A 19430-nucleotide genomic window follows, 5' to 3' on the forward strand; every position below is an offset into this window, starting at 1 on the left:
ATCTAGATAAAATTACTAAATCTTATGTTTTTTATATTTTCCTTTAACATTGATGATCGTGACATGCTATAAAAAATTACAAGTTAAATTATATCTTATATTTTTAAATTTTTAAATTTAGCAATTCAATTTTTAAATAATATATCAAATTCAAGTTATTTTAATATTAATAAACATGTAATTTAATAATTGATATCAATTAACTTTTATTTTAAAATGCGATATTTAGGATTTCCTTTACAAGTGAAATTTATGAATTTAATAAAATATTAACGGAAAGTATAACCTTATATTATTAATTAATTTAAAGTATTATTTATATAATGTAAATAATTATATAAAATTTAACTAATTTGTTGAATGTAATGATTTATGATTGGATGTTTCGATATTTAGAACCTAATATAATTTGACACAAACTTACCTTTCATAAGATAATCCATCAAATATTAAAATAGAAAGGTTAGCAGAAAAAACAGAAAGGATACAAGAGACAGTTGTTGATCTTATCCTTAAACCACAACAGTTATTGGTGCATAGACAGAGAAAAATAGTTCACAAGTAAAAAACCTATAAAATACCATTCTCTCTCTCTCTCTCTCTCTTATCAGTAGAAATTAAAAATAATTTTATTGAAAATATTTTACCATTTTATTTTAATAATTTAATATGAATTTATAAATGCTTATATTAAATTATGAATTAAAAATAGTGCGATTAAGTCAAACATAAGGATTATAAAATTAACTAAAATATTTTGGGTTTGTTTTAAAATATTTTTATTTTATACAGCAGTTTTATTTTCTCTTTCTTTTTCAAAATTAAAAACAATTTATCTCTACCCCGAGGAGAGCAAAACAAATGAAAAAACAATATAAAAAGCATCAAAGATTCTGTATGCGACGCCCCGACCGCGATATTTTCCCGAGCCGTTCTTTCAACTCAATGTCTCGTTTTCTCGACCCGTCTCTCTTTCTCTCTCACTCTTCCTCTTTGTTGGGAATTTTCTTTTTCTTTTTAGTTTTTCCAATTGTTTTTCTTGCTTGGTTTACAAGTCTATTTTATTATTCCCAAATTTGATTCTAAGATCCCATATTCTTCAATGAGAAGCTCTGTCTCTTCGCTCCTCTCTGCTTCCACAAAACGCCATTTCCTTATATATCTCTTCTCCCTCTTCTTCTCTCTGTTTTTCTTCTCTACGCCACCACCTTGGCTTCCATAAATGTATTTCTTCACTGAGAAAATACAGCGTTTGAAGATGGGATTTCCTGACTACATCCAGGCATTGGAAGAAGAACGCCGTAAGATTCAGGTGTTCTGCAAAGAGCTTCCTCTTTCTTTGGAACTAGTTACTCAAGGTAACTCAACAAACAAACAAACCATACCCTTTTGTTGTTTTCTTCAAGATTATAAAGTTTCCTCCTTTATTTTCTGGGTTTGTTTTCTGAGTGGGTTTTCGTTTCTTGGTTTTGTTGCTTTTATTATATGTTTGCAGCCATTGAAGCTTGCAAACAACAATTGTCTGGTACCACGAGCGAGTATAATTTGAATGGTCAATCGGAGTGTTCGGAGCGGACAACATCAACGGAGGGACCAGTTTTGGAGGAGTTCATTCCAATCAAGAAAAGGGCATCATCATCCCCTTGTTGCGATGAAGATGATGAAGACAATGAACAGCATTCTCTCAAGCAAAGCGTTTTGAATGAGAATAATGACAGTGATAAGAGGAAATCCGACTGGCTTAGATCTGTTCAGTTGTGGAATCCAGATCCCCCGGCTGAGGAGGTAAGAAGACTAAAGCTTAATTGTGAATTTTCCATTGTTTGAGTGAGTTTTGTGCTTTGTTAGACGATATTGATTAATTGACTATTTTTCCTTTTTGTGTGTATGCAATTTCCTTGTCAAATTGTCCAGGATGCGACTAGGAAAGTGCCTGGGATGGAATTGAAGAGAAGTGGAAGTATTGGTGGTGCTTTCCACCCATTCCACAAGGAAGAAAGAGCTGCAAAGGCAGCTGAATCATTGTGTAAAGCACCCTCTTCAACCCGGGTAGCTGCTGCGAGTTCTAGCGCCGGAGAACTCACCCCAGAAAAAAATCTGAACGAGGGACAGAGAAAGCAGCGCAGGTGCTGGTCTCAGGACTTGCATAAGCGCTTCTTGCATGCCCTTCAGCAACTTGGGGGTGCAGATTGTGAGTATCTTAATCAGTTTTGATTGTTATGTCATGTGTTTGGGATGTTACTGTAATTGCATATTTTCGTGTCTTCTGCAGCTGCCACACCAAAACAAATCAGAGAGCTAATGAATGTTGATGGCCTCACAAATGATGAAGTCAAAAGCCATTTACAGGTATGTTAGGTATATATATATGTTGTATATGTATCCGGATTCCCAAAGATTGGTTATCAAAATTAGCCTAAGCCGGTAGAATCTCAATCGGGGTCTTTGCTAGTGTAATTTCCATTGTCTAGTCTAGTCTCCACGATGTGGAATCGTTAACTGTTCGTTCTTGTTTCCTGAACCCCTCCCCTCCAGTTTTAAGGGATTCCAAAATAAATAAGTTTTTTGTTTCAGAAGGTATAGTAAATATTCTTGAGTTCCAACAGTTCAATATTTTCAATCATAGTCTAAATTTTTCTGTGTTTTGGACAGAAATACCGTTTGCACACTAGAAGGCCAAGTCCCTTGGTTCACAACAGTTCCAGTCCACAAGCAGCGCCTTTTGTCCTTGTAGGGAACATTTTTGTTCAGTCACCAGAATATGCAGCTGTAGCCACCTCAACAGCATCGAGAGAAGTGATCACAGTTGCAGCACCTGGTGGAGTTTATGCACCAGTGGCCACACATCCTACACCTGTTTCACAACCATCAGCTGATTCAATTAAGAAGCCACAGTTTAAGAAATCTAAGCATTCTGAACATTCAAATTCAGATGAAAGGGCTCATCACAGTGAAGGAGCTGTCCATTCAAATTCCCCTACCTCATCCTCCTCTACACACACCTCTACTTCCCCTGGTTATTAAGTTTTAAGATGTTGCACAAGTTTTGTTACCAAATTACTGTAGAAAGTCCATTGATATTTCCTTCTGACGTTATTTTTGTACTAAAATGATCTTTACGCCTGTTGTATGGGATTTAAATCAGAGGTTAAATACACAGAGTGACAGTTTTGATGTTAAATAAGTCCACCCCATCCTCTTAGCTGTCTACCATGTTATCTCCTTGCACAGAAGGTGAACTGAAATTTCAAATTTTAAATTTGGAAGCATGATCAATGTTTCAATTGGTACTTCCTATGATTGTGACTAATTAAAAGTTACTACTAGTCTGACTCAGTCATACTCTTACACATTGAGCAAATTTTTAATCACACCAGTGTAACTGTTTTGGTGATGCGTTATTTCAGTGGTCCACCTAAGCACCTACATTGCTTTTGGTGGGAGTTAGAATTAATGGATTGTAGTTGTAGCTTGATTATTCTTAAGGAGGATCTAAGAATATCCAATGGAATATGCAACGAACATCACCTACACAGGACAAAAGGAGAAGCAGACATGTGTCAGTAGTGAAAGTGCCAATTTCAGCATCTGTGAATTACGATATTGGTGAAGAAGACCTTCCTTGATTTAAAGAATGGTCTGATATTAATTGGGCTATGACCAAATACTATTGTGGAATATTAAAGATTACAGCAACGGTTAGGTTTTGCCGGATGGTTCTCATTAATTGTTTTGGCCCTTGTTTCTTGTTTTGGAGTGAGCCAAAATAACCTTGCGAGTTGCACATGACATTGCCAAATACTCAAAGGTATTGAAAGTTTGCACAAATATTCAAGTCATTTATTTGCACTGCAGGATTCTGCTCTAGAATCTTCTAAATTTGATTCTCTTTGAACTACTTTTTTGGTCATTACTTGGGAAAATATGGCTAAAGACATGTTTATAATTAAGGACGGATTAATTCAATTTCCTTTTTCATTTTCACTGAGTTCCTCATCTCATTTTTTTCTTTACATTTATAATTTCTTAAATAAAGTTAAGTCTCTTTAACCTTTGGAAGAGTTGTTAATAGATTAGGAATAACTCAAGTAAAATCAAATGGAAACATTTGTTTTCTTTAATATGAACAGACAAAAAGTTGCAGTACATTATTAGGTATAATAAAAAAAGACTTAAGTTTTTTTAATTAATTAGCAGGTAAAGTACTTCTATTTGGAAGTGGAAATCATTGAAGATTACTAGAATCTTTCAGAAGATTACTTGCCCCTGAATAGTAAATAATGTTCTTTTACCCTCCTCTCTTTTCTCATTTTTCTATCCTAGCACCCTTTGCATTGCCTCTGTAATCAACCGACACACATTGCTTTACGCAAAATGACCTTAAAAGCACAAGAAATGTACATGCACAAACAAAAACAAAAAGTCAAAGCTTTCCATCAGCCAACCTTTCTAATTATATGGCGAGTTAGGTGTGGATACTCAATAATATTCCTTCTGATCACATGGATTAAAGTAATCCATCTCTTTTTCTATTCAGTTAATCAATTCATTAAAGTTAATTTCAAATATATAGCAAAGAGAGATTAACCAAAACCATGATCCAACCATTTTTTTATCATTCAAACTTTGATAACTTTGTTACCCAGTTTATATTATTATTTATTTTCTTATGTAGATCATGGATAACCTCTTTTCAACAAGTGAATACTAATCTCTTTCAGTACCAACAAATCGCCTAAGTGAGTATAATCTTTTTGATACATTGTTTTATACTCGGTCAACAAAAACTAAATTATCGGCATTATGTTTAAAAGTTCAATTACACATAGATAAAAGCAATTTACACATTATTCTATTTTTTCCCAATCAGTCAACGCTTCTTGGGGTTATGTCAAACACGAAGGTCAAATTTATGTTGCAGTTATCAGAGTTTTGAACTTAAAAAACTTCTATTTTGGCAAAAATGAATGTAAGTAGGAGGAGGAGATTTTGCAATGCAATCGAATGACAATGTAAAGGATTTTTCATGACCCTTTTAGCTTCAATGGGTCCCGTAATTGCTGGATTTAACTTTTGGGGCTCCAAAGGAGTGAATGTTAAAAAAATGTTACATGTAGGAAGACCATGATCAGTGTTATTGTTTAGTGATATGCTGAATCATGGAATTCCATTGTAAGAAATGTACATATTTAATGTCTGATGTTGTAGTTCAAACGCGACTGTCATAATTTTTTTTTATTAAACTTAAAAAATAGTTTATTTTAAGTTATGATCCAGAACCTTAGATTTAATTTTATACTTCTACAAATGTCCATTTTTTTACAATTTATTGCCTGTCAAACGGATCATAGTTATATTTGCATATTTATAATTATTCTCACTTCAAAATTGAGAAAACATGTCAATCATCATATTAAAAATATTGTTTATTTAAAATTTTAAATATATTATGGTTTTATTTTAGAAAGACATTTTAAAAAGTTAAAAATATATGTATTTAAATTGTTTTTTATATCGACACTGTGCATAAGTTGAAGAAAACTTTAGACCTACATATTACATGTACATGGATACGTACAATACTAAATACATTTGCACAATACGGGGATTAATTGTTTCAAGAATCTAGAGAATGGCAATTTAATACACGATAAAAAAAACACACACAAATGTATCTTTGTTTTCTTTTTTTTCAAAAAATATTTTTAATATATGCATAGTTTACTTACGAGTATTCAATTGTCATAGATTAACCATGTTTAGTTATCGTAAAAAAAGAAAAAAAAAACAAGTATTTACAAAATATAAATATTCACATTCAATAGTTTAGGACATTATGGTGGATAGAAGGTTACATTTGTTTAAAATTTATATGATTACACAATGTTATTAATGTAGTGGATATAAGTAGGTATTTGTTGTATATTTATGGTGGATGTGATTATTATTGTAGGTGAAATAAATAAGATATAGGTTCTGGTGCACATTAAACAGCTGATAATAATATCTTATTGGAAAGTTATTATGTGTAACGGAGACTTATGTTGGTATGAGGGGAACTTGTAAATTAGATGAGAGATATTCTGATAGTGTGTGATAATTTATTTTTGTAAAACTATTACGTGCAATAAAGTTTAAATTAGAGAGAAAAACTATGTAAAATTGAATAAGGAGTTTAAACTATTATCTTATCTTTATAAGTTGAGGTCTTTTGTTAATTTTGTTGTAGTTTTGTGGAAGTAATATAGAAAATTAATAGGTTTTCTTTTATATACGGGTTGAAACCTCCATTAAATGTTATATTTTAATGTGATTATTATTTTTAGATAAAGAAATGGTGGGTTTTAGAATTCAATGCTTTTTGTGAAAGAAAAAAAAAAACTAAACTGAAGACTTTAATACATAGTCTGCATTAAGTAATTTAATGTTGCTACCATTTGCGTGACGGTGATCTACGATTATTTGTTATAAAAAAGGAAAGGGTGAGAATTAAAGATTGATACATCAACAAGAGTCAATTAAATTATATACTAATTACGCAGTTACCCGGATGAGCACCGAGCTAGTCTCAGAAACAAACAAAAAATGAAAACAGACAACAAAAGCTGCAATTGGAGCCTTCTTTGTATTGTTTTGCTTAAACGCATACTTAGTTTCATTTACGAGTTTAAGGGAGAAAAGAAACATGCATTTCATGAGGATTGTCGTCAAAGTCACCTATATTATATATGGTCCCATCACGAATATTCCAGGACAAAGAGAGGAATATTATTTTAAATTAATATCGATATCTATTCATTCAATGTCATAGTATATTCTCCCTTTTAATTTATATTATCTTCATTTAGGTCAGCCTCACAAATCAAACCATATTCTTTTCTCCCAAACCGAATATAACAACTCTTTTTAGCTTTTATAAAACTTTTCTATTAATATTTCTCATGAAATTTTATAAGAAAATCCGCAGAAAAAATCTTATAAAAATATATTTAATAATATATAAAAATATAATTAAATGTATTAGATTAACGAAAAGTGACAGCCATTTTGTGTAGATGTAGGTTGAGATTATATAGGAGATCTGAAAGGTTTAAATTGGGTTCAGACGTGAAGGATGTGTTTGGATGAGTAGTTGAACCACGTGTAGTTTGACTAAAAAAATATTAATTTGCGTTTGATAAGTGGATGTTATTATAATTTTATATGAATATTGTTGATTGTGTGAGTTGGAGCATAGGAGATTTTCTTTTTTAGGCAAGAGTAGTGAAGCTAAATCTGTCCCTTGAGTGGATCTAAGGTCAAGTGACCCTAATGCTCTTTCCAAAATATCAAAAACAACATACAGACAAAGGGTACGGTGTTTAAGTAATGAGTGTTTCATGGATTCTTTCTAAATATTAATTAATTCAACTTTCCCTTCATAATTATCGCAAGGAATATTCCTGCAACCTTATCATCAAAAATAAAATAAAAACAATAACAAGCTTTGTTAGGTTTCTTGACTTTAAATACCTAGCGTGAATTTCACAAGAACAATGCACACTTTAATTTCTTTCTTAAATTCAAGTTGCGCTTCTTTATTACTATTTAATATTGCATTCTTAGATTAAAGTTGCGTTTGTTAATTACTCACTTTTTTTTTTTCATTTTTTTATTTTATGATGAGATTTATTGAAAAGTAAAATCCATTTACATTTAATATTAATTCGTGATCCAGTTAAGACACTTATATTTATCAATTGTATTACGCATATAATCCATAGAAAAAGATGTTCACTTTCCATACATTTCTCATTAAGCATTTTTAATTTTATCTCTCGTTTTTTTTTTCAAGTTTATTTTACACCTTGCTTTGCAAGTAGTGTAGATAAATTCTTAATGATCTTAAATTTAGTGAGTTGTAATTCAATTTCAATTTTTTTAGTGTACAGTGCATCAAACTCACTAATCATTATAAGAAAATCACTAAATTGAAACTAATTTTAAAGATCAAAATAATTAGTTACTATTTGCTAAATTAGAGACCATTTTATAAACTAAAAGAATTATTGGTATGTTTCTATTATTAATAAAAATTTATAAAATAGTCTCTAAATTGGTATTTAACCCTTAGCTACCAAGGTTTTAACTACTTACCACTTTATATTCTAAATTAATCTCTATTAGTCTTTTAAAGACCAATTTAGAATCGAAAATATTAGTAACTAAAACCTAGGTAGCTAATTTAGTTATCAATTTAAAAATTATTTTATTAATTTTTATTAATAATAGAAATCACTTTAGATACTAATAATTTTTTTAGTCTCTAAATTAGTATCTAATTTAGTTGATATAATGACTAATTATTTTTGGTCTCTAAATTTGGTTGCTATTTAATGATTTTATTGTAGTGAATAGTGAGATTTATCTATGATACGAAAGTGAATAGTGCATCAGAATGTTAACACAACAAACTTTGAAAAGATTGTGCAAGCATAGACATCAAAGGAGGTCTAGGAGATCCTTAAAAGGATTCATAAAGGTGCCATGAAGACCAGAAATGTGAAGCTTCAAATCTTACAACGACAATATGAGTTTTTATTAATGAAAAGTAAGAGAAGGTGAATAAGTATATGACTCATGTTCAGACGATGATGAACATGATGAATGGTCATGGAGAGAAGATGGTTGAGTTGCAAGTTATTGAGAAAGTATTGCGTACTTTACCAACAAAGTTTAGTCACATAGTTGTCTCTATAAAAGAATAAAATAATTTTGAAGAGTTAAGTATTAAGAAGCTTCAAGTTTTTATAGAGTCACATGAATAGAGGCTGATTGAACATGGAAAAGAACAAAAAATTGAGCAAGCTCTCCAAACACAAACAAATCCAAAGGAAACCTTCAAGAAGAAAGGTAAGAACAAAGATGTGATGGAAGAGAGTAAGAGAGCTTATTTTTAGAAAAAGAAAGGACACAATTTATTTAAAAATGTGAAGTGTTATAATTAACAAAATGAGTCACATTGTCAAGTATTATCGGCAACTAAATCCAAAAAGAGATGAAGTTCAAATGACTCAAAAAGAAGGGGATGATGACTTTAAAACAAATGTTGTTAATGGTAACCACCACTCAAGTAGAAGGACTTGAAAAAAATTGTTGGTATCTTTATACAGATGCTCGACACGTATTTAAGAAGGAAAAATTGATTTACAAGTCTTGATGAATCCACTAAAAACAAGGTGAAGTTTGCTTATGGTCATGCTTTAGTGGCAAAAGGAGTTGGAAAGATAGTGATTAAAACAAAGAATATTGGCCAAACTTTTTTACAAATGTTTAGTTTGTTCTAGAAATGAAGAGTAATTTAATAAATCTTGGTCAATTACTTGAGAGAGGGATACATTTCAAGATTGGAAGATAAAATTATTCGAGTACATGATAAACAACATCATTTGATTTTAAAATCATCTTTAACCAAGAATCAAAATTTCAAGGTTAAAATCAATGTAGTAGATCACAAATGTTTTGCAACTATGATAAAGAAGGAGGATTGCCTTTAGCATTATTGTTTTGGGCATCTTAACTTTAGAGATATGAAAAACTTGAAGACCAACAACATAGTACAAGGTTTACCTCATATTTCTCCACCTAAAGAAGTTTGTAAGGAATGTATGGTGACTAAGCAACCAAGAAATTCTTTTCAACAATATGTTTCATAAAAAACAAAAGACAATTTACAAGTAGTCTACTCATATGTTTGTGGTCATATTGAAACTAAGTCTGTTGGAGGTAAAAAATATTTTATTTCATTCTTTGATGATTTTTAAAGAAAATTGTGGATTTACTTGATCAAAAGAAAGAATGATGTGTTAGAAGTGTTTGAGGATGATCAAAATCCTGAGATCGGATGGAGGAGATGAATATACAGCTAAAGGATTCTATGAAAGGGAATAAATTGAGCATCAAGTAACTCTTGCATACACACTACAATATAGTGGTACTACAAAAAGGAAGAGTTGGACCATTATGAACATGGTACGAAGTATGTGATATGCATCATAATTTAGTAATATTTCATAAAAAAAGATAGGCACTTATGGACTTTAATTGATAAAATAATTATAATTCAACCTCTAATTTAGAAATTTGAACCCTTTTACATATTTTTTTATTATGAGATTAATAAGAACGATTTATTCTCATGTTTGTGTTAATTTCAGGAATCTAAGGCAAGATGGAGATAAAATGGCTAAAGGAAAATGGATCAAGTTAAAGATAAGATGAAAAGACAAAATTGAGCTTTTTTCTCGTGAAACTTGCTTAAGCAAGCAATATCTCGCTTAAGCAAGATGTTAGTTAGCTTAAGCCCAATTAAGTTAAATAGAAGGCGTGAAACATAACCCTATACATCATTAGGGGAGCCAAAGGTTGGAAACTCTAAAGGAGGCAGTCGTCAAGGAGAAATGCTCTAGATCTTCTTTTCTTGTTGTTCATGCTTGTAACATGAGTGACTAATTTTTTCCTTTGGGATTGAGAGTAATCTGTTCAAACTCTTATATATTGAGGTGATATTTATCTATAATATTCAGTTCTTGATTGATGATTGATAGTATCATTTTATTATCAAAACTTGAAACTATTCATGATTTTAATCCTTATATTTGATTAGAAAGTACTTCTAAACATCTGACCTAAATGATAATGTTTAACATATTTGAATGTTAGAAACAGATTTGAAGTGTTAATTGCTTTATAACATTTGTTTGTAATGATAAGGAGTTTTTATAAATATGCAATGAATTGATATTTAGGAGACTCTCTTAATAATTTTGTATGCGAGAAATCAATATGAATGATTTTTATATGTGCATCAATGTTAATCAAGATGAAAAGTTATATGTTCAAAACTATAGACAAGTGAGAAGGATTAACCCCATTCCCAATTTTCTTAATTGAAATTTTTTACTCCTTTATTTTGTTTTCATGCAAACTTATGTCAATATCTTTCAAATCAAATTATTCTACATATTCTTATACTTAGTGAATGTGATGAGGACATCCAAACCAAAGGGCATAGTGAGCAGGAACTTGACCAAGTCATCCTAGACTTAGGCGAACCCATGACAAGAGGAAGGCTTAAAAAGGCCCAAGAGACTTTACAACACAAGGTGGCTAATATTTTGGAGGCCCAAATGTTGAATTGCCCACAGTTTAAAAAGACTTTGTTGATTACATGCACAACATATTTGGATCCTTAAAAATAGAATAATATTATTATTTTTGCCTCAAGTAGGATTTGAACCTAGAACCCAGATGGAAAGTATCAACTTAACCATTGGGGATCCTTCTTGACATATAAGGATTGTAGTTTCGTCTTATTTTCTTACAAACAAGAAAAGACCTCTAGCTAAACTTGTAATTTATACACTATTGGAACTCAGAATATGAGACGAATATTTTGACAATATTAGAGAGTGTTTCTCTGCTAGGGTTTTTCCCTGCATCTTGCGATCTTATTAAGAATCCACCAATTCTTGTGGCGATCATCCTTAGGCTTATCAAACTTTGTTTGTGGCACCTTCCTTTAATCCAGGTTTCTATTGTTACTGTTTTGAATTTATTCCGTTCCGTAACCCTAAATTCCCAATTTTACTGTCATTTCTATTTGGATTCATATCAGTTGGTATTCAGAGCAAAGATTTGAGTCATAATATAATTGTGCATCCTGTTTTTATTTCTTTTTCTCCTCATTAATGTTCATGTTGTACTGTTACGAGGGTACTGTTCATTTTTATTTTATTTTTTTAAAAAAAATAGAAGAAGAAACAGAAAAAAAAAGAAAAAATAGAAAAAAAGAAAAAAAAAAGGAAGAAGAAGAGGAAAACAGAAATAGAAAAAAAAGAACAAGAGGAAAACAAAAAAAAAATAGTTCTTATTCAATGCATACTTGGTGTTTGTTAAAAGTTCTAAAAGTGTCCTGTCTACATATTTTATTTTCTCTATATATTGTTTTGCTTGATGTTTTTTTTAATTGTCTTGCTTGTTTGTTGATAGTGAAATTGTTCTTCACTATTTTGTTCTTTACTATTATTTTTAATTGATTCTGATTGATACCTTTGAAAGTGATTATGGATTATTGATTGCTTGATTCTTGTAAGAACCTTAAGTAGAGAAAGAGTGGTAAAAGGCAGTCTGATCATTAAAAAAAAAGCCTTATTGTGTGAAACACGAGTGTTGAGTGTAAACACGTGAGAAAGTGGTGTGAGGCCCAAACTTATTGTTATATGTAATCTATTTACTTGAGCATGGCAGGGGAATCGTTAGATAGTGGACTTTCTCAACTACAGATGCAAGTCTTAACACAACACTTGGAAAGGATAATGAAACAACAAAGTGATGGACTCCATGAGAGGTTGAATCAAATGGAACAAGCACAACAAGTAAATCCAGAAAATAAAGGGGGAGATAGGAGGAGGAGAAGAGAAAATGAGGGAGAACAAAGAACTCTGAGAATTGATGGAATAAAATTAAATATTCCCACATTCAATGGGAAAAGTGATCCTGGTGCTTACTTGGAGTGGGAAATTAAAGTAGAGCATGTGTTTGCTTGCAATGAGTATAATGAAGAGCAGAAGATGAAGTTGGCAACAGCTGAATTTTCAGATTATGCTTTAAATTGGTGGAATAAATACCAAAGAGAGAGAATTAAATATGAGGAACCCATGGTGAACACTTGGACATAAATGAAAAGGATTATGAGGAAGAGATATATTCCAGCAAGCTACAATAGGGATTTGCAACTCAAACTTCAAAGAATGACTCAAGGAAATAGAAGTGTGGAAGAGTATTTTAAAGAGATGGAGGTGACCATGATTAGAGCTGGAAAGAATGAAGAAAACGAAGCAAACATGGCAAGATTTTTGAATGGATTGAATCATGATATTAGGGATGTTGTGGAGCTGCAAGAGTATGTTGACATGAAAGAGTTGTTGCACAAGGCTAACCAAGTAGAACAACAACTCAAGAGGAAGGGAATCATGAGGAGTTCTAAAAATAATAAAAATTTCAATTGGAAGGATAAGGTGATGAAGGATAAAGGAGTTCCCTCAAGTTCAGTCACATCTTCAAGTGGGAAGTCACCTTATAGACATAGTAATTCATCAACTAAAAGGGAAACAAGTGAGGTAAAATGTTTCAAATGCTTGGGAAGAGGACATTATGCTTCAGAATGTCCAACAAAAAAGAATATGATCAGTTTATCAAAGACACAAATAGTCAGTGAACCTTTAAGTGAAGAAGAGAAGGAAGAGGTAGAGGTGGAGTTGGATACATTGGAGGGTGATTTGTTGATGATTCGAAGGCTTTTAGGAAGCAAAATGAAGCTTTGGACCAAACCCAAAGGGAAAATATTTTCCATACTGGATGTTCCATTCAAGGGAAAATATGTTCACTCATAGTTGATGGAGGAAGTTGCACCAATGTAGCTAGCTCAAGACTAGTTACCAAATTGAATTTGGAGACAAAACCGCACCTAAGGCCATACAAGCTTCAATGGCTTAGTGAAGATGAAGAGATGACAGTGAGTAAGCAAGTGGAGGTGAACCTATCCATAGGACAATATAATGACAATGTCTTGTGTGATGTGGTTCCAATGGAAGCAACTCACATTTTGTTAGGGAGGCCGTGGCAGTTTGAAACCAAGGCTATTCATGATGGTTTCACCAATAAAATCTATTTCATGCAGAATAATAAGAAGATCATTCTCAAACCCTTATCTCCTAGAGAGGTGTGTGAGGATCAAATCAAATTGAGAGAAAAGAGAGTCCAAGAGAAAAGAGAGATGAGTGAAACACCTAAATAGAGCAAGAGTGAAACACCTAAAAAGAGAGAAACACACGAGAGAACAATGAGTGGATTACTGAAAGTGAATGAAGTGAAAAAGTTGCTACTTTCTAGCAAACCCCTTTACTTACTTTATTGAAAAAACAACACTTTGGTTGCTTACCATTCTAATCAAATTAATTTTCTTCCTAGTGTTGATTCTTTGTTGCATGAATTCCAGGATGTGTTTCCAAGTGATGTTCCTAGAGGACTCCCACCCTTAAGGGGAATTGAACATCACATTGACCTTCTTCCAGGAGCATCTTTGCCTAATAGGCCAACTTATAGAAGCAACCCTCAAGAGACAAAGGAGATTCAAACTCAAGTATAAGAACTGATGAACAAATGATGGGTACAAGAGAGCATGAGCCCCTGTGCTATTCCAGTTATTTTGGTGCCTAAAAAGGATGGTTCTTGGAGGATGTGCACAGATTGTAGAGCACTCAATAACATTACCATCAAGTATAGACACCCTATTCCCAGGTTAGATGATTTATTGGATGAACTGTACGGTGCTTGTATATTCTCAAAAAATGACTTAAGAAGTGGTTACCATCAAATTAGGATTAGGGAGGGGGATGAATGGAAAATTGCCTTTAAAACAAAATATGGATTTTATGAGTGGCGTGTGATGCCATTTGGGCTAACAAATGCCCCAAGCACTTTTATGAGATTAATGAAGCATGTTTTGGGAGAATTTTTGGGCTAATTTGTTGTGGTGTATTTTGATGACATCTTGATCTATAGCACTAGTTTGGAATTACATGAGGAACATTTGTGTGCTCTTTTGAATGTTCTTAGAAAAGAAAAGTTGTATGTTAATCTTGATAAATGCAGATTTTGTACTGAATAAATTGCGTTCTTGGGTTTTGTGGTAAGTGCCAAAGGAGTTCAGGTAGATTATGAAAAAGTGAAGGCTATCCAAGAATGGCCTATCCCTAAAAATTTGAGTGAGGTTAGGAGCTTTCATGGCCTAGCTAGTTTCTACAGGAGATTTGTAAGGAATTTTAGCACCTTGGCAGCACCCCTAAATGAGATTGTTAAAAAGCATGTTGGATTTAAATAGGAAGAAAAACAGGAAAAAGTCTTTGCCGCCCTTAAGCATGAATTGACTAATGCCCCCATTCTTGCATTGCCAAACTTTGCAAAATCTTTTGAAATTGAATGTGATGCATCAAATGTGGGTATAGGAGTTGTTTTGATGCAAGAAGGTCATCCAATTGCTTATTTTAGTGAGAAATTAAATGGTGGTTCCTTAAATTATCCCACTTATGATAAGGAATTGTATGCCTTAGTGAGATCATTACAAACATGGCAACACTATCTCTTACCAAAAGAATTTGTGATTCATAGTGACCATGAGTCTTTAAAGTACTTAAAATGCCTAGGAAAATTAAATAAAAGACATGCCAAGTGGGTTGAATCTTTAGAAAAAATTTCATATGTCATTAAGCAAGTAGTAAGACTTCATGGGCTACCAAGAAGTATTGTGAGTGATAGGGATACAAAATTCCTAAGTCACTTTTGGAGGACTTTATGGAGTAAGTTAGGTACCAAACTTTTGTTTTCAACTACTTGTCATCCCCAAACAGATGGACAAACAGAAGTAGTGAATAGAACTTTGGGTACCTTACTTAGAACTATTTTGAAACAAAATTTGAAAGCTTGGGAATTATGTTTACCTCATATTGAGTTTGCTTACAATAGGGTTGTTCATAGCACAAAAAATTGTTCTCCATTTGAAATTGTGTATGGATTAAATCCTTTAACTCCATTAGACTTGTTACCTATGCCTAACGTTTATGTTGTAAAGCATAAAGATGCACATGCTAAGGCTGACTATGTGAGAAAGCTACACGAACAGGTCAAAGCACAAATTGAAAAAAAGGTTGAAGGTTATTCTAAGCAAGCTAACAAAGGAAGAAAGAAAGTAATCTTTGAGCCTGGAGATTGGGTATGGGTACACATGAGGAAAGAAAGGTTCCCTAAACAAAAAAAATCAAAGCTCCAACCTAGAGGGGATGAACCTTTCCAAGTGTTAGAAAAGATTAATGACAATGCCTACAAGATTGATCTTCCAAGTAAGTACAATGTGAGTAACACTTTTAACATGTCTGATTTGTCTCCTTTTACTGCAGATGATGAAGCTTTGGAATTAACTTCAAGTCTTTCTCAAGAGGGAGGGAATGATGAGGACATCCAAACCAAAGGGCATAGTGAGCAGGAACTTGACCAAGTCATCCTAGACTTAGGCGGACTCATGACAAGAGGAAGGCTTAAAAAGGCCCAAGAGACTTTACAGCACAAGGTGACTAATATTCTGGAGGCCCAATTGTTGAATTGCCCACAGTTTAAAAAGACTTCATTGATTACATGCACAACATGTTTGGATCCTTAAAAATAGAATAATATTATTATTTTTGCCTCAAGTAGGATTTTAACCTAGAACCCAGATGGAAAGTATCAACTTAACCATTGGGGCAAATGATCCTTCTTGAAATATAGGGATTGTAGTTTCGCCTTATTTTCTTACAAACAAGAAAAGACCTCTAGCTAAACTTGTAATTTATACACTATTGGAACTCAGAATAGGGGACGAATATTTTGACATTTTAAGAGAGTGTTTCTCTGCTAGGGTTTTTCCCTGCATCTTGCAATCTTATCAAGAATCCACCAATTCTTGTGGCGATCATCCTTAGGCTTATCAAACTTTGTTTGTGGCGCCTTCCTTTAATCCAGGTTTCTATTGTTACTGTTTTGAATTTATTCCGTTCCATAACCCTAAATTCCCAATTTTATTGTCATTTCTATTTTGATTTATATTAGAATGCTACTATTAGGATTTTAAATAATTGTTCCTTGTGGGTTCGATATCCATCCTTAGGGACAAATTATTACTTTTGACTCGATACACTTGTCGTAAAAGAGTCATCAATATGTTGAAGACTAAAAGTTATAGGGCAAGGCTTGTAGTACGTGGATTTCTTCAAAAACTTGAAGTGTTTGCATTAGTGGCACGAATCGAAACAATAAGAAATGTGGTTACTATTGCAAATTCAAAAGGATGGATCATACATCAACATGATGTAAAATCTATCGTACTAAATGGACCTCTAAACAAAGAAGTATATGTATTATAACTATTGGATTTGAGCTTGAAGGATAGGAAGTCAAAGTTTTCAAACTAAAGAAAAGACTTTACGGACTCAAACAAGCACTAAGGGCCTATAATCTAAGAATTGATGTATATATGTTGCAACATGGATTTTTGAAGTGCACTTGTGAATTTGGAGTATATGTTCGTTGGACGCAAAACCTAGTTATTATGTGGTAGTACGTGGATGATCTTCTTATTATAGGGAACCATGAAGGTGAGATTGATGTCATTAAGAGGATGACTAAATTTGAAATGACAAAATTGGGAAGTTAACATATTTTTTAGGTAAATTCACGAGAGTAAAGGAAAGAATGGTGATGCACCAAATGATATATGTTGTGGAGGTGTTAAAGAGATTCATTTGAATTGTAATTCAACAACTACTTTGTTTAAGACTGGTTTAGTATTGGAGAAAAAAAAAACCTAGGAGAAAGTTGATGAAATTGAGTATAAGAAAAGTGTTGGCTCTTTACGATATATTTGTCATACACGACTTCATATTTATTTATTTTTATCAGCAATAAAATAAATAAATAGGGACCATTTCAGGGGTGGTCCAACCCTTATACAGAAATACTTGACACCAGTCTCCTACTAGAATGCCTACCAAATTAGCAAAGAGATAACCATACCAACACTAACCAATGTTAATGAATCAACCTCATACAAGCCAAAGGATTTAAAACCCAACTAGAATAAGGGAAATAAGCAGAACGAGACTTTGCATAAATCCAAGACCATACCTTTACTTGCACCGAAGCGAACACTTCAGACACATCTGCCATACCTCTATTGAAGATGACTGAGTTCCTATGTTTCCAGATTTCGCTCACAATGCTAACCCAAATTGTACCCCAAACTTCGTTAACCGAAACAGAAGTCTGACTCATCCTGAATTGTGAAAAATTTGACTTAGGGTCCTTGTGAATTACAGACGACACACCAAGCCACTTAAAGCATAGACACCAGACATGCCAAGCAAACCTGCAAACAAAGAACAAGTGACAAGATGACTCCTCCTCCTCCCCACACAAACAACACAAGAGATTTTCTACCGCCACTCTGCGCCTTACCAAGTTAACCCTAGAGGCAATCCTATTCTCCAACACCCTCCAAGCAGTGAACAAAGTAGATGGCAAGGCTTTGCACCTCCACAACTTACTATACACAGGAGAATACTCCCCTCCTCTAACCCGCCTTACCTGAACATAGGCAGAGTTGACTGAGAAAGTTTGACTCTCCCCAATCTTCCAGACCCAACTGTCCGCCTCCCCAAAAACCAACTTCACCTCTTGCAGACTCTGAAACAGTTGTTCCACCAAAGACTTCTCCCAGTCGAAAAAGGATCTACGCCAGTCCAAATTCCACACCCATTCACCATTATACCAATACCCAAGCTCAGCCATTTTTGCGTTTTTAGCCGAGCTTAGAGAGAAAAGTCTCGGAAAAACTCCCTTCAAAGTACCACAGCTCAACCAACTGTCCTCCCAGAAAGAAATCTCCTTACCATCCCCCACTTTCCACTTAAACCCATACACGACTTCATATAGACTTTGTTGTAGGAGTAATATTGAGATACATGAAGAGTCCTAGGATATCTCATCTTCTAGCCCCTAAATGGATTCTCAAGTACATCAAAGGAACCATGACAAATGAAATTATGTTCCCACACAAAAACATGTCAACTTAGAAAATAGAAGTTGTTAGGTTCACATATGCAAATTGGAGAGGTGTTAAGGACGATCTTAAAAGCACTATAAAATTACTTTTTCTTTGTAGAAGGATCCCAATCTCATGGAGCTTGAAGAAGGAACAAGATATTGTATTGTCAAGTACATAATTGATGCTTGTGCGCATGTCAAAGTGCACGGCTAGACAAATTATTTATTAAGTTCAAGTTAAAGCATGATGTAGGAATGAAGTTTTTCATTGACAACAAGTCTATAATAAACTTGTCAAAGAACTTTGTAACTTATGGTAGAGATAAATATATTGACACTAAATTTGATTATTTGAGAGATCAAGTGAATGGAGGAAAATTGTAGTGATATACTGCAACAATCATAATCAACTTACAGATGTTCTTACCAATTCGGCAAGGTGAAAAAGATTTAAATATTTAAAAAAAAAAATTTAATGTTGAAAAACTAAATTAAGAGAGTGTTGAGTTGTAATTTAGTTTTAATTTTTTTCTTATAAGTGTATAGTACATCATACTTATGTGAGATTGGCCCATGAACCGTGCATGAGATGCACTATGTATTTCACCAATTTATTTTTTTCTCTCTTTCCCAACAAAATTGTTATCCTTTGAATATTATATATATTCTTCTGGGTCCATAAATTTTAATCAATCTCTACTTAAATTAATTTTAAGAGTTTTTTAAAAGAAACTATCAATAGTTAAAGTACTTTT

General features: G+C 32.8%; 3 protein-coding genes across 3 annotated transcripts; 2 read left to right on the forward strand and 1 right to left on the reverse strand.

Moving 5' to 3' along the window:
* The first annotated feature begins 865 nt into the window (after positions 1–865).
* On the forward strand, positions 866–3181 carry LOC137827668 (transcription factor HHO3-like). The gene is made up of 5 exons (XM_068633904.1): positions 866–1358; positions 1496–1785; positions 1915–2191; positions 2273–2349; positions 2653–3181. The coding sequence occupies exons 1-5, from the start codon at positions 1223–1225 to the stop codon at positions 3022–3024; spliced, it is 1152 nt and encodes a 383-aa protein (XP_068490005.1). The 5' UTR covers positions 866–1222; the 3' UTR covers positions 3025–3181.
* A 9538-nt stretch (positions 3182–12719) lies between these two features.
* LOC137829045 (uncharacterized) lies at positions 12720–16255 on the forward strand. The gene is made up of 5 exons (XM_068635840.1): positions 12720–13314; positions 13434–13762; positions 14039–14182; positions 14924–15141; positions 15565–16255. Exons 1-5 carry the CDS (start codon positions 12720–12722, stop codon positions 16253–16255), a joined length of 1977 nt encoding a protein of 658 aa, XP_068491941.1.
* A 1406-nt stretch (positions 16256–17661) lies between these two features.
* LOC137829046 (uncharacterized) lies at positions 17662–18420 on the reverse strand. The gene has a single exon (XM_068635841.1). It carries the CDS (start codon positions 18418–18420, stop codon positions 17662–17664), a length of 759 nt encoding a protein of 252 aa, XP_068491942.1.
* Between the last annotated feature and the right edge of the window lie 1010 nt (positions 18421–19430).

This window comes from Phaseolus vulgaris, chromosome 7 (assembly GCF_000499845.2).
Source record: "Phaseolus vulgaris cultivar G19833 chromosome 7, P. vulgaris v2.0, whole genome shotgun sequence".
NCBI classification, from domain to species: domain Eukaryota; kingdom Viridiplantae; phylum Streptophyta; class Magnoliopsida; order Fabales; family Fabaceae; genus Phaseolus; species Phaseolus vulgaris.

Excerpts from the sequence above, each read along its gene's own strand:
- LOC137827668 (XM_068633904.1), top strand. The coding sequence starts at position 1,223 with ATGTATTTCTTCACTGAGAAAATACAGCGTTTGAAGATGGGATTTCCT. Across the intron at positions 1,359-1,495 it reads TTTGGAACTAGTTACTCAAG|CCATTGAAGCTTGCAAACAA; the intron begins GTAACTCAACAA and ends ATATGTTTGCAG. Across the intron at positions 1,786-1,914 it reads CAGATCCCCCGGCTGAGGAG|GATGCGACTAGGAAAGTGCC; the intron begins GTAAGAAGACTA and ends CAAATTGTCCAG.
- LOC137829046 (XM_068635841.1), bottom strand. The coding sequence starts at position 18,420 with ATGGCTGAGCTTGGGTATTGGTATAATGGTGAATGGGTGTGGAATTTG.
- LOC137829045 (XM_068635840.1), top strand. The coding sequence starts at position 12,720 with ATGAAAAGGATTATGAGGAAGAGATATATTCCAGCAAGCTACAATAGG. Across the intron at positions 13,315-13,433 it reads GGAGTTGGATACATTGGAGG|TTGATGGAGGAAGTTGCACC; the intron begins GTGATTTGTTGA and ends GTTCACTCATAG. Across the intron at positions 14,183-14,923 it reads CAAAGGAGATTCAAACTCAA|GAAGAAAAACAGGAAAAAGT; the intron begins GTATAAGAACTG and ends GGATTTAAATAG.